Consider the following 20,831-nt stretch of genomic DNA (forward strand, 5'->3'; position numbering starts at 1 on the left):
GCAGTTTGAAATGTATTTCTTTAATCAATTTACATAATAGTCAATGTAAACCTAGTGTAAATTAACAGTTTAAAAAAATAAGGGAATAGTAGAGTTATTTTTTAGAGTTATTTCTTGGACAGTATATGTTGTTATCCAAAAAACTCTGGCAGGGTTTAAAAATTTAGATGTTTAGTCCTGTTTTCTCAGTGGTTCCGATATCTCTGCAGCGCAATGCAAATACACATGAATGATTGTGTCTCTGTGTTACTGACACAGAAGACAGAAAATTGTACCGGAGCAACCATGTAGGGATAGTGTAGTTATGGTCTGATCTGGTGTTAATTAGATAGGGTAATAGGTTTTATAAAATGAACTGCCTCTGGACATATAGAACCAGAATTGTTTGTCATATGCTGTCTTCTTGAGGGGACGCAAGGTCTAGTTGGCAAGAGGAGTGCCTTCTTTGGATAATGGTAGGGGAAACACTAAGGACACTTTGACTTCGTCTACCCAGGGGTATCTGGAACCAGAATGTTGTTAATGTTTGACATAGAATGGAGGTCCCCTTTGGAATTGGCAAAGGGAAGTTAGTGCGTAGGGTAACCTTACCACAGATGCTATCAGATTGGCATCAGGGGAATTTGGTAGCATGGAAAACACATTACAGAGTTTGCTGTGTTAATCTTCCCTTCTTGGCTGTTACACGTTATTGATGATGTATACTTTCCTGTTCGGAGGTCCAACTCTAATTTGGTTAAAAATTAATACAGAAATAAATAAAGGATCAATTAAAATAAGCTTACAAGTAAGTGTACAAAAAATACAGCATTTAAATGGTAAAAATACTTAATGCAGTAAACCAAGAATGCAATTTATCTATCTTTATCTTTATTCACATCAGTAGTAATTATCCTCTTTATTTATAAGTTATATTTTTATCTTTTTTTTTATTTCACAGTTTTTAAATGCACAAATGTATGTTATATTTTTTGTTGGTTTTATAGTTCCTTTGTATTTTTTCAACCCATCTATTTCTTCATGGCTATATACTTACCGCAGTCCTTTTTCCAATTTTGCATTTTTGCCTCATTATCCAAATGAGAAGGGGTTGGTCTTAATGGGACCACTTCTTATTGGTTGTTTTTTTCTTCTTGTACAGTACAGAACTACCAGGGCAGTCACTACAAAGATGGCTACCTAAAATGAGGTTATCAGCATGGGGATCAGAGGAATTTAGCAACTTTATTTGAAGACAATGCTGTGATTCCTTACTTTATGAGTCGTGTGAATGCTCCTTCAGAAATTGTGTTTCAGTAAGCTGCTCACATGAAAACAAATATTCAGTTTTCTGGCAAACTAGTTATCCCCAATTTTTCTACAGTAATGGCAAATCTGTTTCATTTCCAACCAACTAAATTCAGAAATTAGGAGATGTAATTTATTGGTAAATTAAACTGGATAGATATATAAAAAAAATGTATTTATGTCCATCCAGATTCTGCTTTTTATTTCAGGGGGGAAAGGGGGGCTGCCTGATTTGTGGTGTTTGGTCATGAAGGAACACCAACACTGTGGTTAATTCTTTTGTGATTTCAAAGGGGTAGGGATGTAGATACTATATAATATTATAAAATATCAGTTATTGGTTGTACTGGCAATCTTATCCCATATAGACAGCACCCTAAATTTTCACATCAGTGCATAGCTAGTCTAAAGTGAAAGAAACCTTATTGTTCAGTTAGTGGGTTACAGTATGAGAGCAAATATTGTTGTCCTGTGGTATTTTGATCGTTTCACCATACTGAGAATGGCTAATATGAGAATAATCACACCTGTTTAAACTTGATCTTATAAACATAAACACTCAATTTACATCAGTCTCTAGGAGTAGAAGGCTCTGTGATGATTTCTAGATGTCTGATAAAAATTATTTTACTGATTGTCAAACATCTCCAGAAGGTCTAAAAATCTACCCATCTAAATACATTGTTTTAAAATATCTTTTTATTTCTAAATAGACCAATATAAAAATAAAATTAATATAACAGATCACAGATGCCATGAAATAAGCACAGAATAAAGTTACACCCCCAAATTTTTATTCAGTCAGTGAACAGTTATGTGAGTAAGGTTTAATAAATGATTTTGCAAAATCAACCAATATTGTGATGGCAATTTGGAGTTTCCTTTGCAATAATCACAAGCAAGTAGATGTTTCAGTCCAGGGTTTCATTGTTTTTCTTGACATTAAAAGCTTGCTTGCTGTGAACATTGTTGCAGGAATTTACTGCAATTGTTGTGTGGAAACGTACAATGGTCTGTGTACTACCTGCAGCTCCCTCATCCCTATAGGCAAACCCTCTTTAAGCATATACCACCATCTAAAGGGCTCTATTGAGAAAGTTAGAGTCTTTTTCTTGTTAAATGTAATGCTAAAAAAATTGAGGGCTCTGGGATTTTAAAAATTACATTTTGTTGAATTGCAATTATTTTGCAAATGCAATATAATACCCAGTCAGAGGCAGGTATAAAGGAGTAGGATTGGAAGAAACATATTTTGTGGATTTTTTGTTACAATGGTATGTTGCTTGTTATTTATAGACCAATAATGCTTGTTAAAAATGTTTCTAATTTTAAAGCGCTAAATCCCATTTGATAAGTACTGGCCAGCTGTCATGTCTTTCTGCAGACATACAGACTTGAAATCCTCTTACCATCAAAATTATTTTCATCTACACATCTGTTGTAGCATTGAGTTCCTTATTTCATTTTACACAGCAGAATCGGTGTTCCCCGTTTACTCAAGTCGTCTATGGTATTTCTAATTTACATATCCCTAAGTTAACATCAACTCATTGAAGGTTTTTTTTTATAGCATTCTATGGGCTAATACTTTAGGTCATCTCCATTAACTCACTGTGAATTTGGGAAAGTTTTGTCCTAATGCTCATATTACTGTAGCAAAACCTGCTCAGCCTGCCAGAAAATGTAACAACTGGCTACTGAGCATTAAGAAGGGTTAAACCAATTTATTTTGTTCAAATCACATTTTTGTTAAATGCCTGAAAAGTGCTCTTTTAAAACCTTTTGGATTTGAGTTGATTTATAGTATTGGCTCTGCCCAAATACTTAATTAAACTAATTAGTATTCAGTATCTTCCCCCTTGTTCACATATGAGTTAAACTGCTGAAAGATACTGTGTGTAAGAAGATGAATTATTAATGTGAGTGATTGCTTCCGTTTCAAGTCAGCCTGTCATCATGTCACAAACAATGCGACTTCACTGTATCTCTGAAAGTCATTCTGTTAAAGAGACCTTGTGCAGCTTTGCTTGGACAAAAGCAGATTAATAATATACTGCTGTCTCTGAATTCAAAGAAGGATATTCAAAAGGATCAAAAGATTAGGAATTTCTACTGAGGATTTTCCTTTTTTAAAGCATTAACTACTGATTGTTAGAGGGAGTTTGCGTGAAACTTTACACTGCTTTGACAACTCTTTTTTTATATATATATTTGTAGCATGGCAGACAGAAGCACCCCATTTTTTACCCAGAAAAGGAAAAACACTGAATAGATATATATGGGTATCTAATAAATGTAGTCTTTTATACATACAGCTTTACTAATTTCAGAGGTTGCAGAACCATCCTCTATGGCAACTAGTTATTTATTTAGAATTATGTCTTCTTTTATGACTTGAAGGGGGAAAGCAAAATTTTTTCCAGTTGAGAACCTTGCCCTTGGACTTCGAAGAGCTGATCCCGATCCCAGCCACTTTTGCACTCAGCTCTGAACTACCCCGATGTATGTTGTAAGTCTCTGGAAGGAGGGAGTCAGCACAGAACCATCAGGCATTTTTCGCCGCACCTAGTTCCTGTCCAGAAAAGTTATGAACAGGACAGATGACAGAGGGCAGCCCTGAAGTAGTCCAACATTCAAATGGATTAGGTCTGACCTAATGCTGGCAGTGTGGATCACACTCCTGCTCTGCTTATACAGTGACTATATGGCCTCTGGTGAGGTGCCTGCCTCCAAACTCCTGGAGCACTCTCCACAGAGCACACTAACCTATGAAACCCAAGCAGATGGTGTAACACACCTTCTGGTACCCTTTCCAATGGAGGGAAACCACCACCCAATTCTGCCAGTCCAAGGGCACTGTCCCTGACCTGATAGCCAGGTGATATAGAAGAGGCATGTTAACTACAGCAGCCATTCAGCATCCTGATGCCCAAGGTACACAGGGTGGACCTGATCCACCCTGAGGCCTTGTCTTCGTGGAGTTTTTTGACTTTCCTAGTGACTTAAGCCTGAATGATAAATAAGTACGGCCCCAGGCCGAGACTGTTTTGAAATTCACAAGATATTCTTTCCCCAGTTAGACAATGCCAAGGACAGTAGCTGTCTGCTCCTTCTGAAAATAGTGCTAATAAAGCACTGCTTTTCTCACCGGAGGTGCCGGATGTTTTGCCAAATCACTTTTTTGTCGAGCAATAGTCTCTTTCCATGGTCTCATCAAACTCCTCCTGGCCCCATGGTTTTGCCTTTGCTACTGCACAGGCAGACGCATGTTTGGCTGCATGACACCTGCTTTCCATCTCGGGACTCTTATAGCCCATCCAGCCCATAGGTACCCACCACTGGGTTTGTGGTTAATAGCTGCGACAGGATATGCTGGCCTTATGGCTACAGCTAGAGGCAGTTGCATTGACAATAGAAGCAAATAACATGGCCCATTTTAAGGCCAATTTATGCTTCTGACACATAGCCTCTGCAACCGTCAAATCTGTCTCTGTGCGCGACGACGCCCCCCGCGGGGCATTTTTAAAAATCGAGGAACAACTACAATGGACAACTACGACAAAAGGTAAATCGAGGAGGTTCGCTCAGTACCTGTTCCCCTTTGATGTCTAGCAACTTTAGATCCATCTCCGTGATCGTGGTATCTTGGAGACGTGCCATTGTTGTTTTGGAAGATAAACACTCCCGCTGGCACCGCCGAAGTTCTCGTGACCATGTGCCAAAGTTGTTGCAAGTTCTCGAATAGGCTCCCCCTTGCTTCTTTGGCCCTGCTACTCCCTAGAAATTCCAGACCAACGGTGCAGAAGCATACCAGCAAAACTGGTTTGTGACCAGACCCAAGCGACATTTGATGTGTGCAGTTGAAGAAGTCTAATCTACCCTTTAGACTGAATGTCCCAGGTCTTCCCTGGAATCTGAGAGAAGCTCATCCCAAGTTGGTGGTTGAATAAGTCTTTGACCGAGGGATCTGCTAGATGTACCCTGCTGACCCTTACTATTTGCACATTCCTGCAAAGTCTGTCTGGCTTCTTGATCCTCCAGTATATCCTCATCATAACCAGATGGTGATCAGTGGACAGCTTGGCTCCTCTCTTTACCTGAGTGTCCAGTGGTCGGATTACAAAGTCTATCATCGACCAACGGCCTAGAGTGTCTCGATGTCAAGTTCATTAAAGGACATGTTTATGTTGGAAAATAATATTGTTATGGACAATCCATGATTTTCACAGAAGTCCAAAAATGAAAGCCCACTCGGGTATAGAGTTGGGAATCACTTCACTCCAGGTGTCACTGTCATATTCCATATGGTTGTGAAGTCCTCAATCAAAATTATGAAATCCCCAAGATTGGCACTATCCAGCAAACCCTGGAATGCTAAGAAGGCCTGGTAGTCTGAAATGCCATCTGGCCCATAGGCTGAGACAGCAGTCAGGGCCCTCCCCCCTGTATGGATGCGACTCTGTTATCTACAGGGGTGAACTCCAACTCTAGCTGTGCTGGGAGAAGTCAAGCAGACCAATACTAGATCCCCTAAGCTTCACCCTGCAGACTACTTCAAATGCATAGAGGTGATCCTGACTATTTATAACCAGTATTACTGTACCTCCTATATCCTTTACCCCCAGGTCGGTGAAATTTCATGTCCCCAGAGCCAGTTCTGTGGATTAGAGCCAGTTCCAAAGATTAGGTGGCAGGAGCCTCCGCCTCTTATTGCTGCCAAATCCTCTTCGCACCAGTTTCTCAAGGTTCCCCATGCAAGTGATGGTGGGCCTATTGGGCATTGGCCTTGTTTCACTTCTGCATGAAGGAAAATCTGACCACCAGGGTCTCGCTGTCTAACCCCAACCTCAGACCAGGCTCCTGGGTGAGATCCCAGTTCCGCTGTTCAAGGCCACTTCCTATTAATTGATTTTCTTGTTGTCACAAGAAATTTCTGAACCACTCATTGTCTGGCCCATCACCCAGAGCCTGTTTGCCTGGGGAAGTTCTACCAGGGGCATTTAAACACCAGCAAAGCATAGTCTCTGGGATCATCTGTTCTGAAACAGTATATGTAATTTCTTTTAGTACATAGAGCTTTTAGCAAAAGAGTAATAGATAACCACTACTAAAAAAACAATCACAGAGGATCTGACAGAATTAGAAATATTTTTAAGTTTCATTTGTTTGTAAGAATATTTTATGGTTAGGCAGAGGCATTTCTGTGCAATTATTTTAATTGGCAAAGTTGCTTTGTAGATCAATCATTAAAGCTTCAAAACTCTTTTAATTTTCTGTCAGCAGATGATGTCCCTGCTTTCAGTATAAGCATTGATTGATGCTGCTGCATGGGTGTCATATTGATGAGACTTGTCTGAAACCCCAAAAACAAGTCCTAAGTACACTTGGACAATTTAAAAGGAGTGGTACATATGATTCAGTAAAGAAAATATGTTTTCAGAAGTATTTTTGTTAAAGTTATGCAACCTTCTTAAGTCTTACTGAATAAAGTTAAGTGATTAAACCTGCTTTGACTTCAACAAAGCAGCGATTACCATACTGAGATTGTTTTGCCCGAAGGAGAATCATATGCCCCACCTTCTTTAAATATTATTCTGCTAAATGAATGTTATTTCAGTGATTGCATAATTCAAATGCCACTGCTACTGTATTGAAAATATAATGCATTTTAAGGTAGGTTTTTATTAGGTGTATTTTATATTTTATGGGGAAATTGTTTATTAATTGTTACACTAATGTCACTTTAGCTGAATTTAGTACTTAGCAGGCTTTGTTAATGTATTATTGAGCCCATACTCAAGAACCACTTCTCAGATAAGGATTTGTGACATGTCAACACTATTAAATGCTGGCTTATTTTCTTGAAGAAGTCTTGCACACACTGATGTATAAAACTACCAGCTGGAAAAATCCTGAGACTAAATTTATAAACCTTGTTTGTGCATTGATTTCCTAATGCCATCTTTCATTGCTAATACTTTCTGCTTGACAAAAAAGATTGACTTACCAGTGATAATACTATCCTAGATATCATCAATCCTGGGATTAAGGTTATTAGAACTTATGTTTAAGCTGCTCTGATTATCCTATTGGATCCCCACGACTCGTAAGATGTAAAATAATGGATAGCACATCTGCTCACACAATCCTCTCTAATGGGTCGCCCTCTTTGGAGATATCTTGATTGGAATACACTGTCTACACAGCATGTTTCCTAAGATCTTTTAAGTAGCTGATTAATAAGAGTAATTATATCACTGCTACTATTTGATAATAAATAAAGCTAAATATGATGTGTAACAGTGTATAAGTGTATTTTTTTTTCATAAGAAAAGTAAAACATTTTGAAGCTTTTCTTCCCTTCTACGTTTTCAAAGCTCTCTTTAAGTCACAGTTAATTATTTGGCTAGCAAAATATATTATCTTTTTGAGATATTTAATGCATACCCATTGTTAAATAGGATAGGGTATATGAGCACCCTGAGGGGCATATAATTTATATTTTTCGCAACTCCACCCTTTTAATTATGTCTGTGATAGTTATCTGCATTTGCTTGCTGAAGAAAAAATATGATGCAAAACTTTGATTTTATTTCAAATCACAATCGAGACTCCAGACAAAATGAGTGACAGAAACATTTGAAGATTAATTAATAAAAGAGAAGTTAAAAAAAATCATTCATCCACATACAGTAGAAGGAGGAAATCAGAAGTGCTGTTGTTTGAGTGAAGTGGCATCAGCACCCCATTTCTTGTTACTACTCAACCAGAATTGCCATTCTTCATTCAAGCGAGTCATGCAGTGGCTGTAGAAGTCTAACTTTTCTACAGATAATCATCTATGTTTTGTTTTGAGGGTTTGAGTTTAACACAGTAATGTATGAGACCAAAAAACTCAAGTGTAGGGGGATTGGTTTGGGTCTTCTTGACTTCTCCCACTGTAGCCGTTTCAACACCCTCTGAGTGGTTAAAACGTTAAGGTACAATCAGACAGCAGCCTAAGTGCAACGCTAATATTATAAAATATTATACATATAAACGATAATGGCCAAATGTGAAGGGATATGATCTGATATGACCTATGGACAATATTTATACATAAAAAACAGTGCAGATGTTTTGGGCCAATGAAAAAGTGAAATCAGTGTTGGGCGTTACTAAATCTACATAATTACGTTTTACGTATCCATAATGCCATTGCGTTACTTGCAATCTACCGCCACACATTAGCTTAACTTAATTTGTTAAATTGACTGTTCATAAGTGCACTTTCTCTCCTATGTGAAGGGAAGGCTGTGTTCAGCATGCAATGTTGCTCTCATAGAGAGGAGAGACGTTAGGCAATGGCAAATCTGCAGAGTCAAACAGTTGGAGATTGTCGCTGAGTTTGACGTTGATGGTCTAGTTCTCAGAGGACAGTGTTGAGAGAGGATTTTACTTTTTGCCAAGTGTTCCTGATCATCTCCTGTCTTTTATCCACTGAGCATGCCCTTTCCCTGTTTTGTCTCAGCGGAGGGAGCTAGTTTTAACATTCCGTAGTTTTCCTGATATCACGCCTTGTTTTTGCCTCTCAAATACTGACCTTCCCTGTTCCTATCTGAACGTTTCTGCCCGAACTCTCTGCGGACTCCTGGAACCCTTGATATGCCTGTTCCTTTTCTGGTCAGAACCCTTGCCAGGCTGCATACTCCTGGATCTCTGAGCCTACCTGTTCTGAACTGTTTCCCTGACCTGGCTCCGATTCATGCTCGTTCACTGGGGCTGCAGCATCTGGTCCACTCTGGGTGGCTCCCACCGCATCTCGTTGGCAATCCATCAGCTAGACCCTGCCTCCCTCAAAGGAAATGGACAGGACTGGTAAACCAGATAAGTGACTCACATGGATAATCATCTTCCATCAGATTATCATGGTCACTTACAGTACCTGTGTTTCTCCATAACCAGAGTTGCCACTGGTGCCCCAGCTCTCCCCGAGCCGCTGCAGATCCACAGCTCCTCATATCTAGTTTTTTTCAACAAATACCCTTTAAGCTATCACCGTCTGTCTTGCCTTGAATATTGGGCTTTTGTCATGAGCTCTGAGCTCATGACAAAAGCTCCTCACATTGTCTTGACATCAACAACGCTGACTTAAACCTGGCTGCCTTATTTCATCAAAACATCTTTAGTGCCATTCCACCAACAGAAAACCTTTATATACCTATATTATGATTTATATGTTTGAAACCTGTGTTGTATAGTAACATACCCAACAGTTTGCCTTTAGTATAAAAACAAAGCGCAGTGCAGAGAACTTAACCTTGTTGTGTCATGTGACCGATCTGTGGCTGCTGACTTCCTACTTACATATTTAGATTATTGACACTTGTGAAAATAGCAATGCCAAAAAAAAATCTAGAATTCCAACATGCATCTAACCACATGGAGTATGATAAGCATTTGCTGTCCAACATCTATAGATTTAGATGCATTTCTTCTCTGGCACACCTGAATCTAAAGCCTCAATCCCCTCATTTAACTCAGAGGAGGCGTGTAAATTAGCCACTCATTTGTTTCAGGTGTGTTAAAAGTGCTTGCATCAGTTGCAGGATAGTAGCTCTTGAGGACTGGACTTGAGCACCCCTGCTCTAAAGCATATGTCGGTTTTGAAGCTTTTTTCATGTCAGGTCTCAGCTCAAATGTTTAACAACTTGGAAAATAGTCATCAAATCCTGCTACTGACCAGAGGTGGTTGACGGAGTAATTTGTGGTACAAACTTAACTTGGGAAAAAAGCTCTCCAGTATTATGCTGAGAAACGCATGCCTATTAAGAACTACATCTACTGTCGAGGTAATACGCTTCACTCTAAGCTCTCACATATTGAACATAAAACAGAGTGAAATATTTTCAACTAGAAATGCATTTTTTTTGTTGGCAGATTGAATTAATTATTTTTTTCCCTCATTTTTATCTAGACATGTTTTTGTCAAAGTGTTAGTGTCTGATGAATATATTTTCTGCTTTGTGGATAGATGTTATCTGCTTTATCTATCAACACCATAGTAGTTAATCATTGTGTAACATCAAACTATTTAACTGTAACTTAAACCCTGGTACATTTGAAGATAGGAGACTGTTGATAATTTGCACAATTTGGTTATTTGTAGGTTTAAAAACTCAGAAATAAATACTGAATGAAAACATATAAATAATATTTAGAATGTGTATGATACATTGCATGTTACCTAAATGTCCTGGAAAGAAAATTCAGGATTTCTTTTGTTTTTTTTCTGGGGAAGACGGGGGTTGTGGGTGGTTGGAGGGGGAGTAATCTTTCACAGAATGAACAATGCTGCAGGGTTTCCATCATTATTCAACTGCAAATTTATTATATTAAAGCATAATAGCACAGAGGGCCTGTATCATTATGTATACATTTGACATCTCCCTTACATTTCCTGTCTACTCCTTTGATATAGTAGGGGATGCATTGATATAGTATGAGTTTCAGATCAGGATGAAAATATTTGGGGAAAAATTGTTAACCTGTGAACATGCCGTTGCTTTTTTTAATAAAAAGTTTTCTTGCTTTTAGAGTGCAAAGTTATCAAAATGTGGAAGAATATACATAAAGACCACCACAAGCTGTATTTTAAACCTAAACATGAGATGTAAATGTACTGTCCTATGTGGATTACCCATGGGCTACAGATGCAACTGATAATTTAATCCATTTCTTTAATACTATTGGATAACTAGATGATGATAAACATCAGAGCTTATTCTTTATATATAATCTCTTGTAAATTCTTTATATATATTCTATTTTTAAGTAAAACACTTTACTTAAAAAAGTTTGGATCAAAGGTGTCAAAAAGCAGTTTATTATTTAATCTGTAAGAAAATACATTTTTTTAAGGACACAAAAGAGTCAGTGTGCTCATAAAATTACCCCATTGTGACATGTTTAATCTGTTTTCTTCCTCAATATGAGGACTTACTAAGCGATGTGCGTTCCCACGGCAGGGCATGCAAATCTCTGCAGGCCCTTATTTCTCTACATACTGCCAGCTTCCTGAAACTGAGAAATCGAGAGTATGCAGGAATTTAAGCCAGAACTTATTCTGAGGTGCCCTGGTACCTAAAGGAGTTCTACTGTCAAAAATTTAGTTTATTTATGACAGATTGTTTGCTTTTTAAACTCATAAATTTTCCTTTCTGACACTCTTCCTTTTGGCAAGGGTATTGCCACCGGAAGGCTTTTTTCCAAAAACCTAATACAAAGACAGAATTTGTCGGAAGACATAAATGCTGCAGCAATGACCGAATAATTAGGAGTGAAGTGTAAATTAGGGAGAACATAATTATCCACAGCTGTGGTCGCTATCAGTTTCCATCAGAGTGACTGGTCACTCAGCCCTCTTTCCTACCCTTGTTTCCGTTGCTTCCTGTAGATAATTGGGCAGTGCTAAGCTCTGCACTGCTACTAACACCCCCTTTAAAAATAAAAGATTCAATAGATTAGTGATATGAAGGAATGATCTTCATCTTTTTACTATTGATACTCTTCAAATTGTAATTCAATAACCCGAGCCATATTTCTTAGCCTTTGCACTAGTATTTCAGATTTTCTATTCATGTATCTCTCTAATGCGAGCTTTTGATAAAAATCCCTTCTGCTGTAAATGTTTTACATTTGAATAGATTTAGGAAGTTTTATAAAATATACATTGTTTGCTAAGGTTTCCAGGGGAATCCCACAAAATGAGAACTATATAAGAAAAAATATATATTTTTGTTTTGTAAATTTATCTAAAATATGTTTGAGTCCACATTTAGGGCTCGCTGTAAAAAAAAAAAAAAAACAACTGTATTGCAACATGAATGCTAACATATTGATTTGGTAATTTTTTTTTTTCTTAATGTGTAAAGTTTCAATAAAATAAAATCTCACAAATGATTTATAACACCACATAAGGAAAGATGGTTTAATTATTTTAACAGTTTCTTTTTTGTGGCTAAAACAACTGTAAACACCTCTACCTCTCTGGAGCAACTATACATTGTTGCTGTGAGTAAAATCAGCTGATTAAGTTTATCAACGAAAGCGCCGCTGTGCTGCAGAAAAACAATTGATCACCAAACAGCAAAGTTGGCAAAGAAAGATGTTTGTTGATTAACTTTTTTTAAAGTAAAGGGATCTCTGTGATCATTAATGATGTCTTACCCTGAAATTCCGCCTGAGAACATGTTAAACATGGATGCAGCTACAAAGATGCCGGGTTTGCTTCTGGAAAATGCATTTAACAGGATTCTCAAGCCAGGTGGCTTGAAAAACCGGTTCAAAGATTTATTTTTACTTAATTTTTAGATAGCACAAACATATCATGAATTTCCTGTTTCTTTTAATAGAGTGATTAGTATAAGGAGGGCAAGGTTATTTGTGTACAGTATTTACTTTGCTATGAAAAAGACTCATGAAAAAATTTCCATCATTAAAGAAACAACATTTGTACCTTTTAAATTATTTGGTTTTATCTGCAACTTAAGAGATATAGCTTATAAGACATCAATATTATATTAATATTATAATATCAAAGTGCAAGACAAGGCTAAAATTTATTGTGTTACTATTTAAAATCTTTTAAGTGAGATACCATAAAATATGAATTCAGCATAACACCAAAACACACAGCAGTACTTGAGGCATTAAAAATACACAAGCATCGATTGATTCAGATGCAAAAGATCTTGCAGTTTTTTTTTTTTTGTTTTTTTTTTAGATAACAGGAATAAATCAGTTCTATGTAGTATGGTGTGTCTAGTAAATGTGGTGCATGTTTGTTTACTCAAAATGTCAACTTGGCTCCCCTCCTCCTACGGTCGGACTGTATGTGTTTGTGTGGTAATGGCATTTTGAGGGTAGCGTGAATGATGTATCGTGGTGGACTAAGCGTGGCCAGTTTTTTATGTCTACTGTATGTCCTGTCACTTTGGCTTTGAACAGTTGTCACAGTTTTGAGTTCACAGTCAGGGGGGTCAGGATTGTGTTTTGTCCGAATTATGTCTGCATGAGGCAAAGCAAAAAAGAAAATCAATTTATAGATTAGTTTTCCCACCTGTGCTTGTGTTTATTTTTTGCAAGGGAAATTGTGGACCAGATGTTTCATTCAGTGAAGTATTAAGTTGAAGAGTAATTTAATTATATTTCTTGAGCCATAGACTGCTTTGTGTGCATAACATAGCAGCATAAGACTATCAGAGATGCAGATTGTGGAGTGCAGATTGACAGTTGAGTGCATTTTGGTTTAGAGTTACCAGCACAATAGCACCAGGATCACTTTGTCAAGGGGATTAAATGGATTTACAACTGTGGATTAGTATGTAACCAGCTGGGTACATTTGTGAAAAAAACTGTGCGGGTGTGTGTGGGTGTGTGTGTGTGTGAGAGAGGAAAAGAGTAGAACGAGACAGACAGTAGACAGAAAAGAGTGATGGGGGATTGCTTTAATGTATCATGTGAGGTGATGTTATTTAATATAACGTTCTTTCCCTTCTGAAATCACCATATCACTAAATGCCTTTAGAGATTGTTTGAATTTCATATCACACTATACATCAGGGGAAAAAGTACACAAAAATAATAGTAACATGTCAACATGTTTCTCAGGAAAACCTTTTTTAAAGGCATTTCCTGTTGAAGGAAGGAGACAGAAGATGTGTTCAGAGATCTGATGCTAGGAGCTGCTTTACTGGAAGATGGAGGTTTACAGTTTCTCTAAAACAAAAGGTTTAAAAGTAGCGATTCAGAACAACAAGATTCGGTTCAAACAGCTTCTCCGAATGGAAAATCAGCTTTTAAAGCTGAAAAAAATCCAGTTTTTAGATCGATATTCGAAATGCGTTATGTTAAGAGATGAACTAATAAGTTTTGTTTTACATCAGTTTAAACAATCCCTGATATGTGCTGCCAGTTTTTGGTTTCTGAAGCTGATATTGTTTTTTTCTCCCTACATTTACATAAGAATGACACAATAAAAACAATTTTTATTAAGTCTTAATCTTAAATAAAAAAAATCCACTAAGAATTAAAACATTAACGATGGATAACAAATTGAGGGAGTCACAATGCTCCTCACATGATCTCAAAGTACGGCTGCTGAATCCATTAATAAATCGAAGAACACCCACACATATTAGCTGATGTCAATGCAATAAAAAGCACTACTACCCAAATTCATGCCATAGGTCCGTAACAACCAAAGTTATTTGAATATGCATTGTACTAGTTGAATGCATGATAAAAAGCTCCCAAAAAAGACAGTTCAGGTTTAGGAGTATTTGGAGAACAGTCTCCTCCCTGTTGGGGCAAATTAATATGAACTGCTTTTACCCTACCTGTTTGTCTTTAGAAAGGCTCATTATTATTATCATTCAAAACAAAACAAAATTATATTATGATAGGTAGTTGGAAAAAATTGCCCTATAACACAGAACATGCATGGACGGGAGGCCATCCCTGATCCTCTATGCTGACTTAATTGTCCGTTGTGATTTTGACCTATCCTGTTTTGTAGATCAGCCAAATAATAACAATAATAATAATTGAACTCTATTGATCTCACACTGGAGAAATTCACTCTGCATTTAACCCACCCCTTGGGAAGCAGTGGGCTGCCATTGTATGGCGCCCAGGGAGCAATCGGCGGTTAAGGGTCTTGCTCAGAGACCCAGAATGGAGGCTGTGGAGATCGAACCAGGTACTCCCAACCCTAGTTGTGTTTTCTGATTGTATTCTATGATCGTTCTTCTCACAAGAGTCTATAGCTTGATCCAAATACCTCAAATTATAGCTCATACTCCCTGTTCAAAGCCTCTATCCCTTCACCTTTCCAGGGGTCAACAATAAAAACACTTTCCAGAGTAGGAAAGGAGCTCCAGACTGATGTCTTGAATCCAGAAAGTCTTCCGCCTTACTGACGTCAGATGAATAATGCTAGGGAATCTGGCACTACAGCCTTTAAGCAAAGAAGTACAAAAAAAATGTTACTCAAATGGATCGAGATGACAAAGCATTTCATTACAGTATAAAATCCAGGACATGTGAAGGTGATAACATTTCCATTTGCCATACACAGTACATTTCATGAAATAATGTATTTTGTTAAACTCTGTGAGACACACTGTGCATATACATTCTGTTATGCAGAGGATTGTGGGCAACCTTATAGCTCTTAGTGTCGGCTAGGGGCCTCATGAGGTCGTCATCTTGAATTTAAAAGCAACGTTTTAGTTTTAAATCAAGATCAATTCAGCTTGTTGTTGTTAAATGTTAATATCTTCATATATTAAAATACATGCTCGGTCTTGTAGAGCCACCCACCAAATGAAGGGTCATCTAACCATTATTGACAGTGTGCTAGTAATGCTAGTACTGTAAAAGTTCCAGGTGATGCTGCCTCACCTAGCCACTGTTTGGCTATGGTTATTAGCTCCTCTCTGTGGTGGTGCACTACATTTGGTCACTAAGTAAACAAGTTAAATCCATGCCTCCTATACTGCTCCACCAGGAGCACATGTATAGGACATGTTTTGTTATTTGAAGAAGTTACAGTAGTTTCAACAAGTAGAGAACAACACAAAACAAATCACCTGGCCTATCACTCCCAATGTGTTACATATTTGCAAGGATATCGCCATTGGGCTATTTACCATGTTACCTTTTGTATTACTGGTGCTACTGTAATAAAATATATCTAAACATTCAACACTGAGAATTTTATGGTATGTGACTTTTTCTAAGCACATGGAATTGCCTTATTTAAAGCATGACAAGGAAAATATACGGATGTGCTTTTGAGAAGAAGTTAAAGACAAAGACCAGATTCTTCTAATTACGCAGCCAATGAAATTGTAGAGGAAGAAAATTAAGCTGCAAGAATGGCCAAGTCAATGGTACATTTGAAAATCTAAAAAGAAAGAAGTGGTGATCCAAGTTGTAGTTTCTTAATAAACTTGATACTCTTTAGACGGTTTGTGTGGAACAATTGGCTAAGATAAGACATAAACAATACATGCTGTATACCTGACTTTGTTTGGTAACTGGCAATAAGGAGAAATGTATGTCAGTAGATTTCTTAAAGAAATATTTAAATATTTAAGTTCCCGTGGAGTGTGGATAGCATTTAACAAAACTGTAATATTATTATTACAGTATTAGAGTTATTATTATACTAACTACATAAAAAAAAAAGTAGCTAATCTTCAGTAGCGTCATTGTCGCTTGCTTTTGGCTGTAGAGGCTAGAGCTCATGGAGGATAAAGTTCTCTGATCTAATTTATTATAGAATGCATAAATATTGTATGTCTCTGTAACTATACTTAGATAGGAATAATGAATAGCTTCTACTTTAAGCCTTTGGTGAATAAAAAGAAGGGACTCAGTATAATTCTGTGCTAATTCCATATTTATCTTAAAAACAATCCAAACTTTTTAAATATTTGCCCGCTGTGATAATTCATAGAAAATGTCTAAATATAATTTTTTTTTTTAAACTAAAGTTGTATTTCAGCAGAAACTTTACCAAGTACTGACACATACAGTAATACATACAGTAATATGTATGTATTACTGTATGTGTCAGTACTTTTGGGGTCTTGACATTAACAAATGTTTTTATTCATCAGTGTTATTAGTTATTTGTTATTTATTCATTTAGTTATTTACAAATGCCAGTATCATGCCTGCTGTATCAGAATGCATTTTATTTTAGCATTGTGCCTTTCACCATCAAAGTAAAATAAACATTTTTTTAAAGTTTGCATGTTCTTGTACTATTTGACAGTAGTATCTCATTCTTTTAAGTGTTCTGTTTTTGCTGGAAGAAAAAAAAAAGACCACATTCATATTAATTAACATTTTCACATGCAATGTTCATTCTGCTTGATATTTTTTACATAGGCATTTCTTTTTATTAGAACTTAGGTAAATGAGAAACTGCATTGTGTTTCCAAATGACAACATTAGAAAGAATATGAACAGAAATGGATTTAACTATACTGTAAAGAACTAATATTGGTATGTCTCTCAAACCAGAGAATAGCAGTCTAAGCTTTTTAATGACTTTAATTGATGGTATGGTGTCTGACTTGAAAAAGGAACCAAAGGTTATGGTAAGTCTTTGGTGAACATTAAAATTGCTTAACTTGGGGCACAAAACCATTTTGGAGAGGTAGGAGTCTATTGTTGAAATTTGACTATTTACATATTGCGTCATTGTAAATTGATGTTGCATGTTTATTGCCCAGTCATTGCATTTTTTAATTTTATCAAGTTTTCTATGTTTTCTGTTTTATCATGATTCTCATAACCAGACCAAAAAAATACTGTTGCATGAATACATTTTTAAGAGGCAATATGCACACATTCTGTTTTCTGTATTTTACATTATAAAATTGCATCATTTTGTCGGATAAGTATATATATATAAATGTAGGCAGCATGATGTTTACCTCTCCTATTTATCATTGTTTGTTTTTGGATCTGCCTCCTTTATTTAAATAACATATTTCACAGGGTAACTTTCTCACTTACACAAAACAGACCATTAGTTCTGAAACAATCGAAATTAAGAGTAAATCTGGCGTTATAATACTGTTAAGGGATGATCTAACTGCTCTTTAGTGCTATGACCAAATCACCTACAAAATCTCCAAAAGATTTTACTTGAGCCTGTGAAACACTAAAGATTTTATATATACAGATTCCATTATTTTATCTCGCAGTGTATTACATCACATAGGGCAGCTTTTCTATATAAAGAAAAATGTATTATTAATATTTTGAGGCAACAGATGATAAATTATGTTTAAAAAAAGTTCAATGAATAAAATATTTAATGAGTAGGATGAAGACAGCAGGATGAACATGCCTCAAGTTGTTTATTTCTCTCCCTCTCACCTTTTCATGTTTTGTGATCAATACTGCTTCTTGAATCATTTAAACTTGAAGCCAGTTATAAGTGCTTTTTGTGTTATAATGTAAATCCCATATATTCTGAGCTTAATTGAAGTTAGTTGGACACTGCACTCTAAAGTGTAATATAATTTATTTATATATAATTTATTCATATATATTTATATACATTTCTTTTTTATGCCAATGTTGACCCTCAAATTTGTTGACCCTTTCATGGCTCAACCTTGTTCTAAGTTAAGAAACAGATTGTTACCACAAAGGGTAGATGTACATAGATGCAGTATGTTATTCCTGATCAGATGTTACAATAGTTTGCTTGCATGTGATATTTATGCCTTGCATGTTGTAAACATGCAATGGCCAGTACTTGCCTGCATGCTGCTTAATGAATGTCTTCCTCTCTTTCTCTTTGCCTACCTTTCCCTACAGAAGACAACAATACCGAAGGTGGGTATTTTCATCATGAGTACTAATTGTCTTTAAGTTTTATTGTCAAAATGTTAGAAAATGATTGATAAAAGTGATGGTATCAATTTAACATGAGTGGTTATTGCATTAAGTCATCGTTTATTCTTTTTTTTTTTTCATTTCCTTTCTGTAATACATACAAATCCTGAACTACTACTACCAATAAGAGTAATATTAATAATTAGAAGAAGTTGAATGACATCCTCCAATAAAAAAGGCTCAGCAAAGCAAAGACTCAGGCTCAGCAAAACTCAGCTTGGCTCGAGTACCCAAAACTGGCAAACACTCTGGCGTTGAGGTAGTGACAGTCCACCGCTCAAATAGTCCTCAGTAATGAGCCAACCAGCCGCAGGTGTGTGGGAGGACCAATGAGAACAGGGTGCCACCTGGTGGTGGAGGGAGAGAACAACACAATAACACAACCCACACAAACTGGATTCCTAACATTAAATCTGCATATGCAGTAGGGTGACTAGATCCCAGTGTGTGAGAGACAATCCAGGTCACTGATTCTAAACCTCCAACATACGCCCTTCATACATTGACAAACAGTCTTGTCTTAAAGAGTTGTTAATTTCACAATAAAAGCTACATCTTCACTCTTAATCTGCTGTTGGATTTTACATGTTGTGCGACTTGTAGCACGTGTGTGACACTTCTTCTCCACCAATAAATAAAGCCGATGTGTCCCACGAGTTGGGGCTAAGCCGATAAAGGGAAAAAAATAAAATTGGCCAAATGGCCAGAGTTATTTCTACACTAATAGCAGATTCTTTGTAACCAATTTTGAGGATATGTGAAACCTTTATCTAATTTGTGAAAGTTTAATAAAGGATCTTAAATGTTTTTTTTTGTGTTTTTTCTTTTTTTTGCATCTTGGCCAGATTAATATATTGCCACATGTCAAAAACTACAATACTGTCATTATAGATATATTAGTTCAGACCATAAATATTGTAGATATATAGTCTACAATATTTATACCTGATTGAAGTATAGCTTAAATATTATAAAAGGCTTGCTTCTTAGTTGGTTTGGGTTCTCTACAACAAAAATTAACCTAATAACATGCAATAAAAAGTGCACAGATTCAAATTAATGAAAGAAAATAATACAGTTCTTTATAACATGTTATAACAGCTATCGTGTTCAACACAACTTCTCACAACAAAAAAGTTAGAATTTGGGTATGCATTATTAAAAAATTTTTTATGCGTCTATCAGTTCTTGAATCTTGTTATCTTTCCTCTAACTGGGCACATTCCATATGTGCCACTGCCTCAGTCCTGGCTAGAATTTTTACCTTTCCAATGAATCCATGGACACCTGAAATACATGAGAAATGAAATGTTAAATGTTATAAAGCCTCTTCCAATTTTTTTTTAATCTAAGATTGATCAGTTCCAGTCATCTCTGACCAACAAGCAAGCATTCTCTTACCTGCTTTGGGTCATGCTCTGTGATTATAAAATGCCAGGTCACCTCCCTCTGCTGATAAGCTGAACCTGAATTTATAATAATTAATAGTGACTAGCAAACTGATTTTGCCTAAATCCCACAGAGAATAAGGGAGCCAGTATTAAGAGGAAGGTTAAAAACCATATACCTCAAAATGTAGTCAAGATGAGCACAGCTTTTGAAACAGCTTGGGTGTCGTTTGTATGTCAGCAGAGCCACAGGCTCATTGCAAGTGTACGTCTGCAAAAACCTAATGGCTTTGATACAGTTAATTATGCAAACAATCCAAGTATTATGCTTAAAGTACATTGTATTGACATTATCTTAATTGGATGGCATGTCTGTATTAAAGATGCAATTTAATGGGTTTATTTTTAGAAAATTATTATTCTTATTTTTCTTATTATTATTTAAGCCATAAATATAAAAAAAACAAGGATAAAACTAAAACTCTATCTCACCTTGTGTAATGAATCCATATAATATATCTTTCAATTTTTGAGTTAAATGTCTGTATTATATTGACCCTAATGATGCTATTGATTTTTTTAAATGTATCTGCACAACTGTAAACATGGCTATCGCTTTCTGAATGTTGCATCGTAAGTTGCTGATGATGCATTGCAACCTTTCCTGGTTGCCTCAGTGCTCATCAGAGT

General features: G+C 36.4%; 1 protein-coding gene across 20 annotated transcripts in view; it reads left to right on the forward strand.

Annotated features, from left to right (window-relative positions):
• The window catches only part of nrxn1 (neurexin 1), a 321,828-nt gene that overhangs the window by 10,239 nt on the left and 290,758 nt on the right, over positions 1 to 20,831 (forward strand). For 12 of the 20 annotated variants that reach the window (XM_015382002.1, XM_015382006.1, XM_015382016.1 and 9 more), the window contains exon 2: positions 18,676 to 18,693. The exons of 4 other annotated variants lie outside the window; for them this stretch is intronic. In XM_015382002.1, coding sequence (XP_015237488.1) covers positions 18,676 to 18,693 — 18 coding nt within the window. The remainder of the gene's footprint in view (positions 1 to 18,675; positions 18,694 to 20,831) is intronic. 4 more of the 20 variants (XM_015382001.1, XM_015382011.1, XM_015382004.1 and 1 more) reach the window with 1 other exon arrangement.

The sequence above is a fragment of the Cyprinodon variegatus genome, unplaced genomic scaffold (assembly GCF_000732505.1).
Source record: "Cyprinodon variegatus isolate N-32 unplaced genomic scaffold, C_variegatus-1.0 Scaffold246, whole genome shotgun sequence".
Lineage (NCBI taxonomy): Eukaryota > Metazoa > Chordata > Actinopteri > Cyprinodontiformes > Cyprinodontidae > Cyprinodon > Cyprinodon variegatus.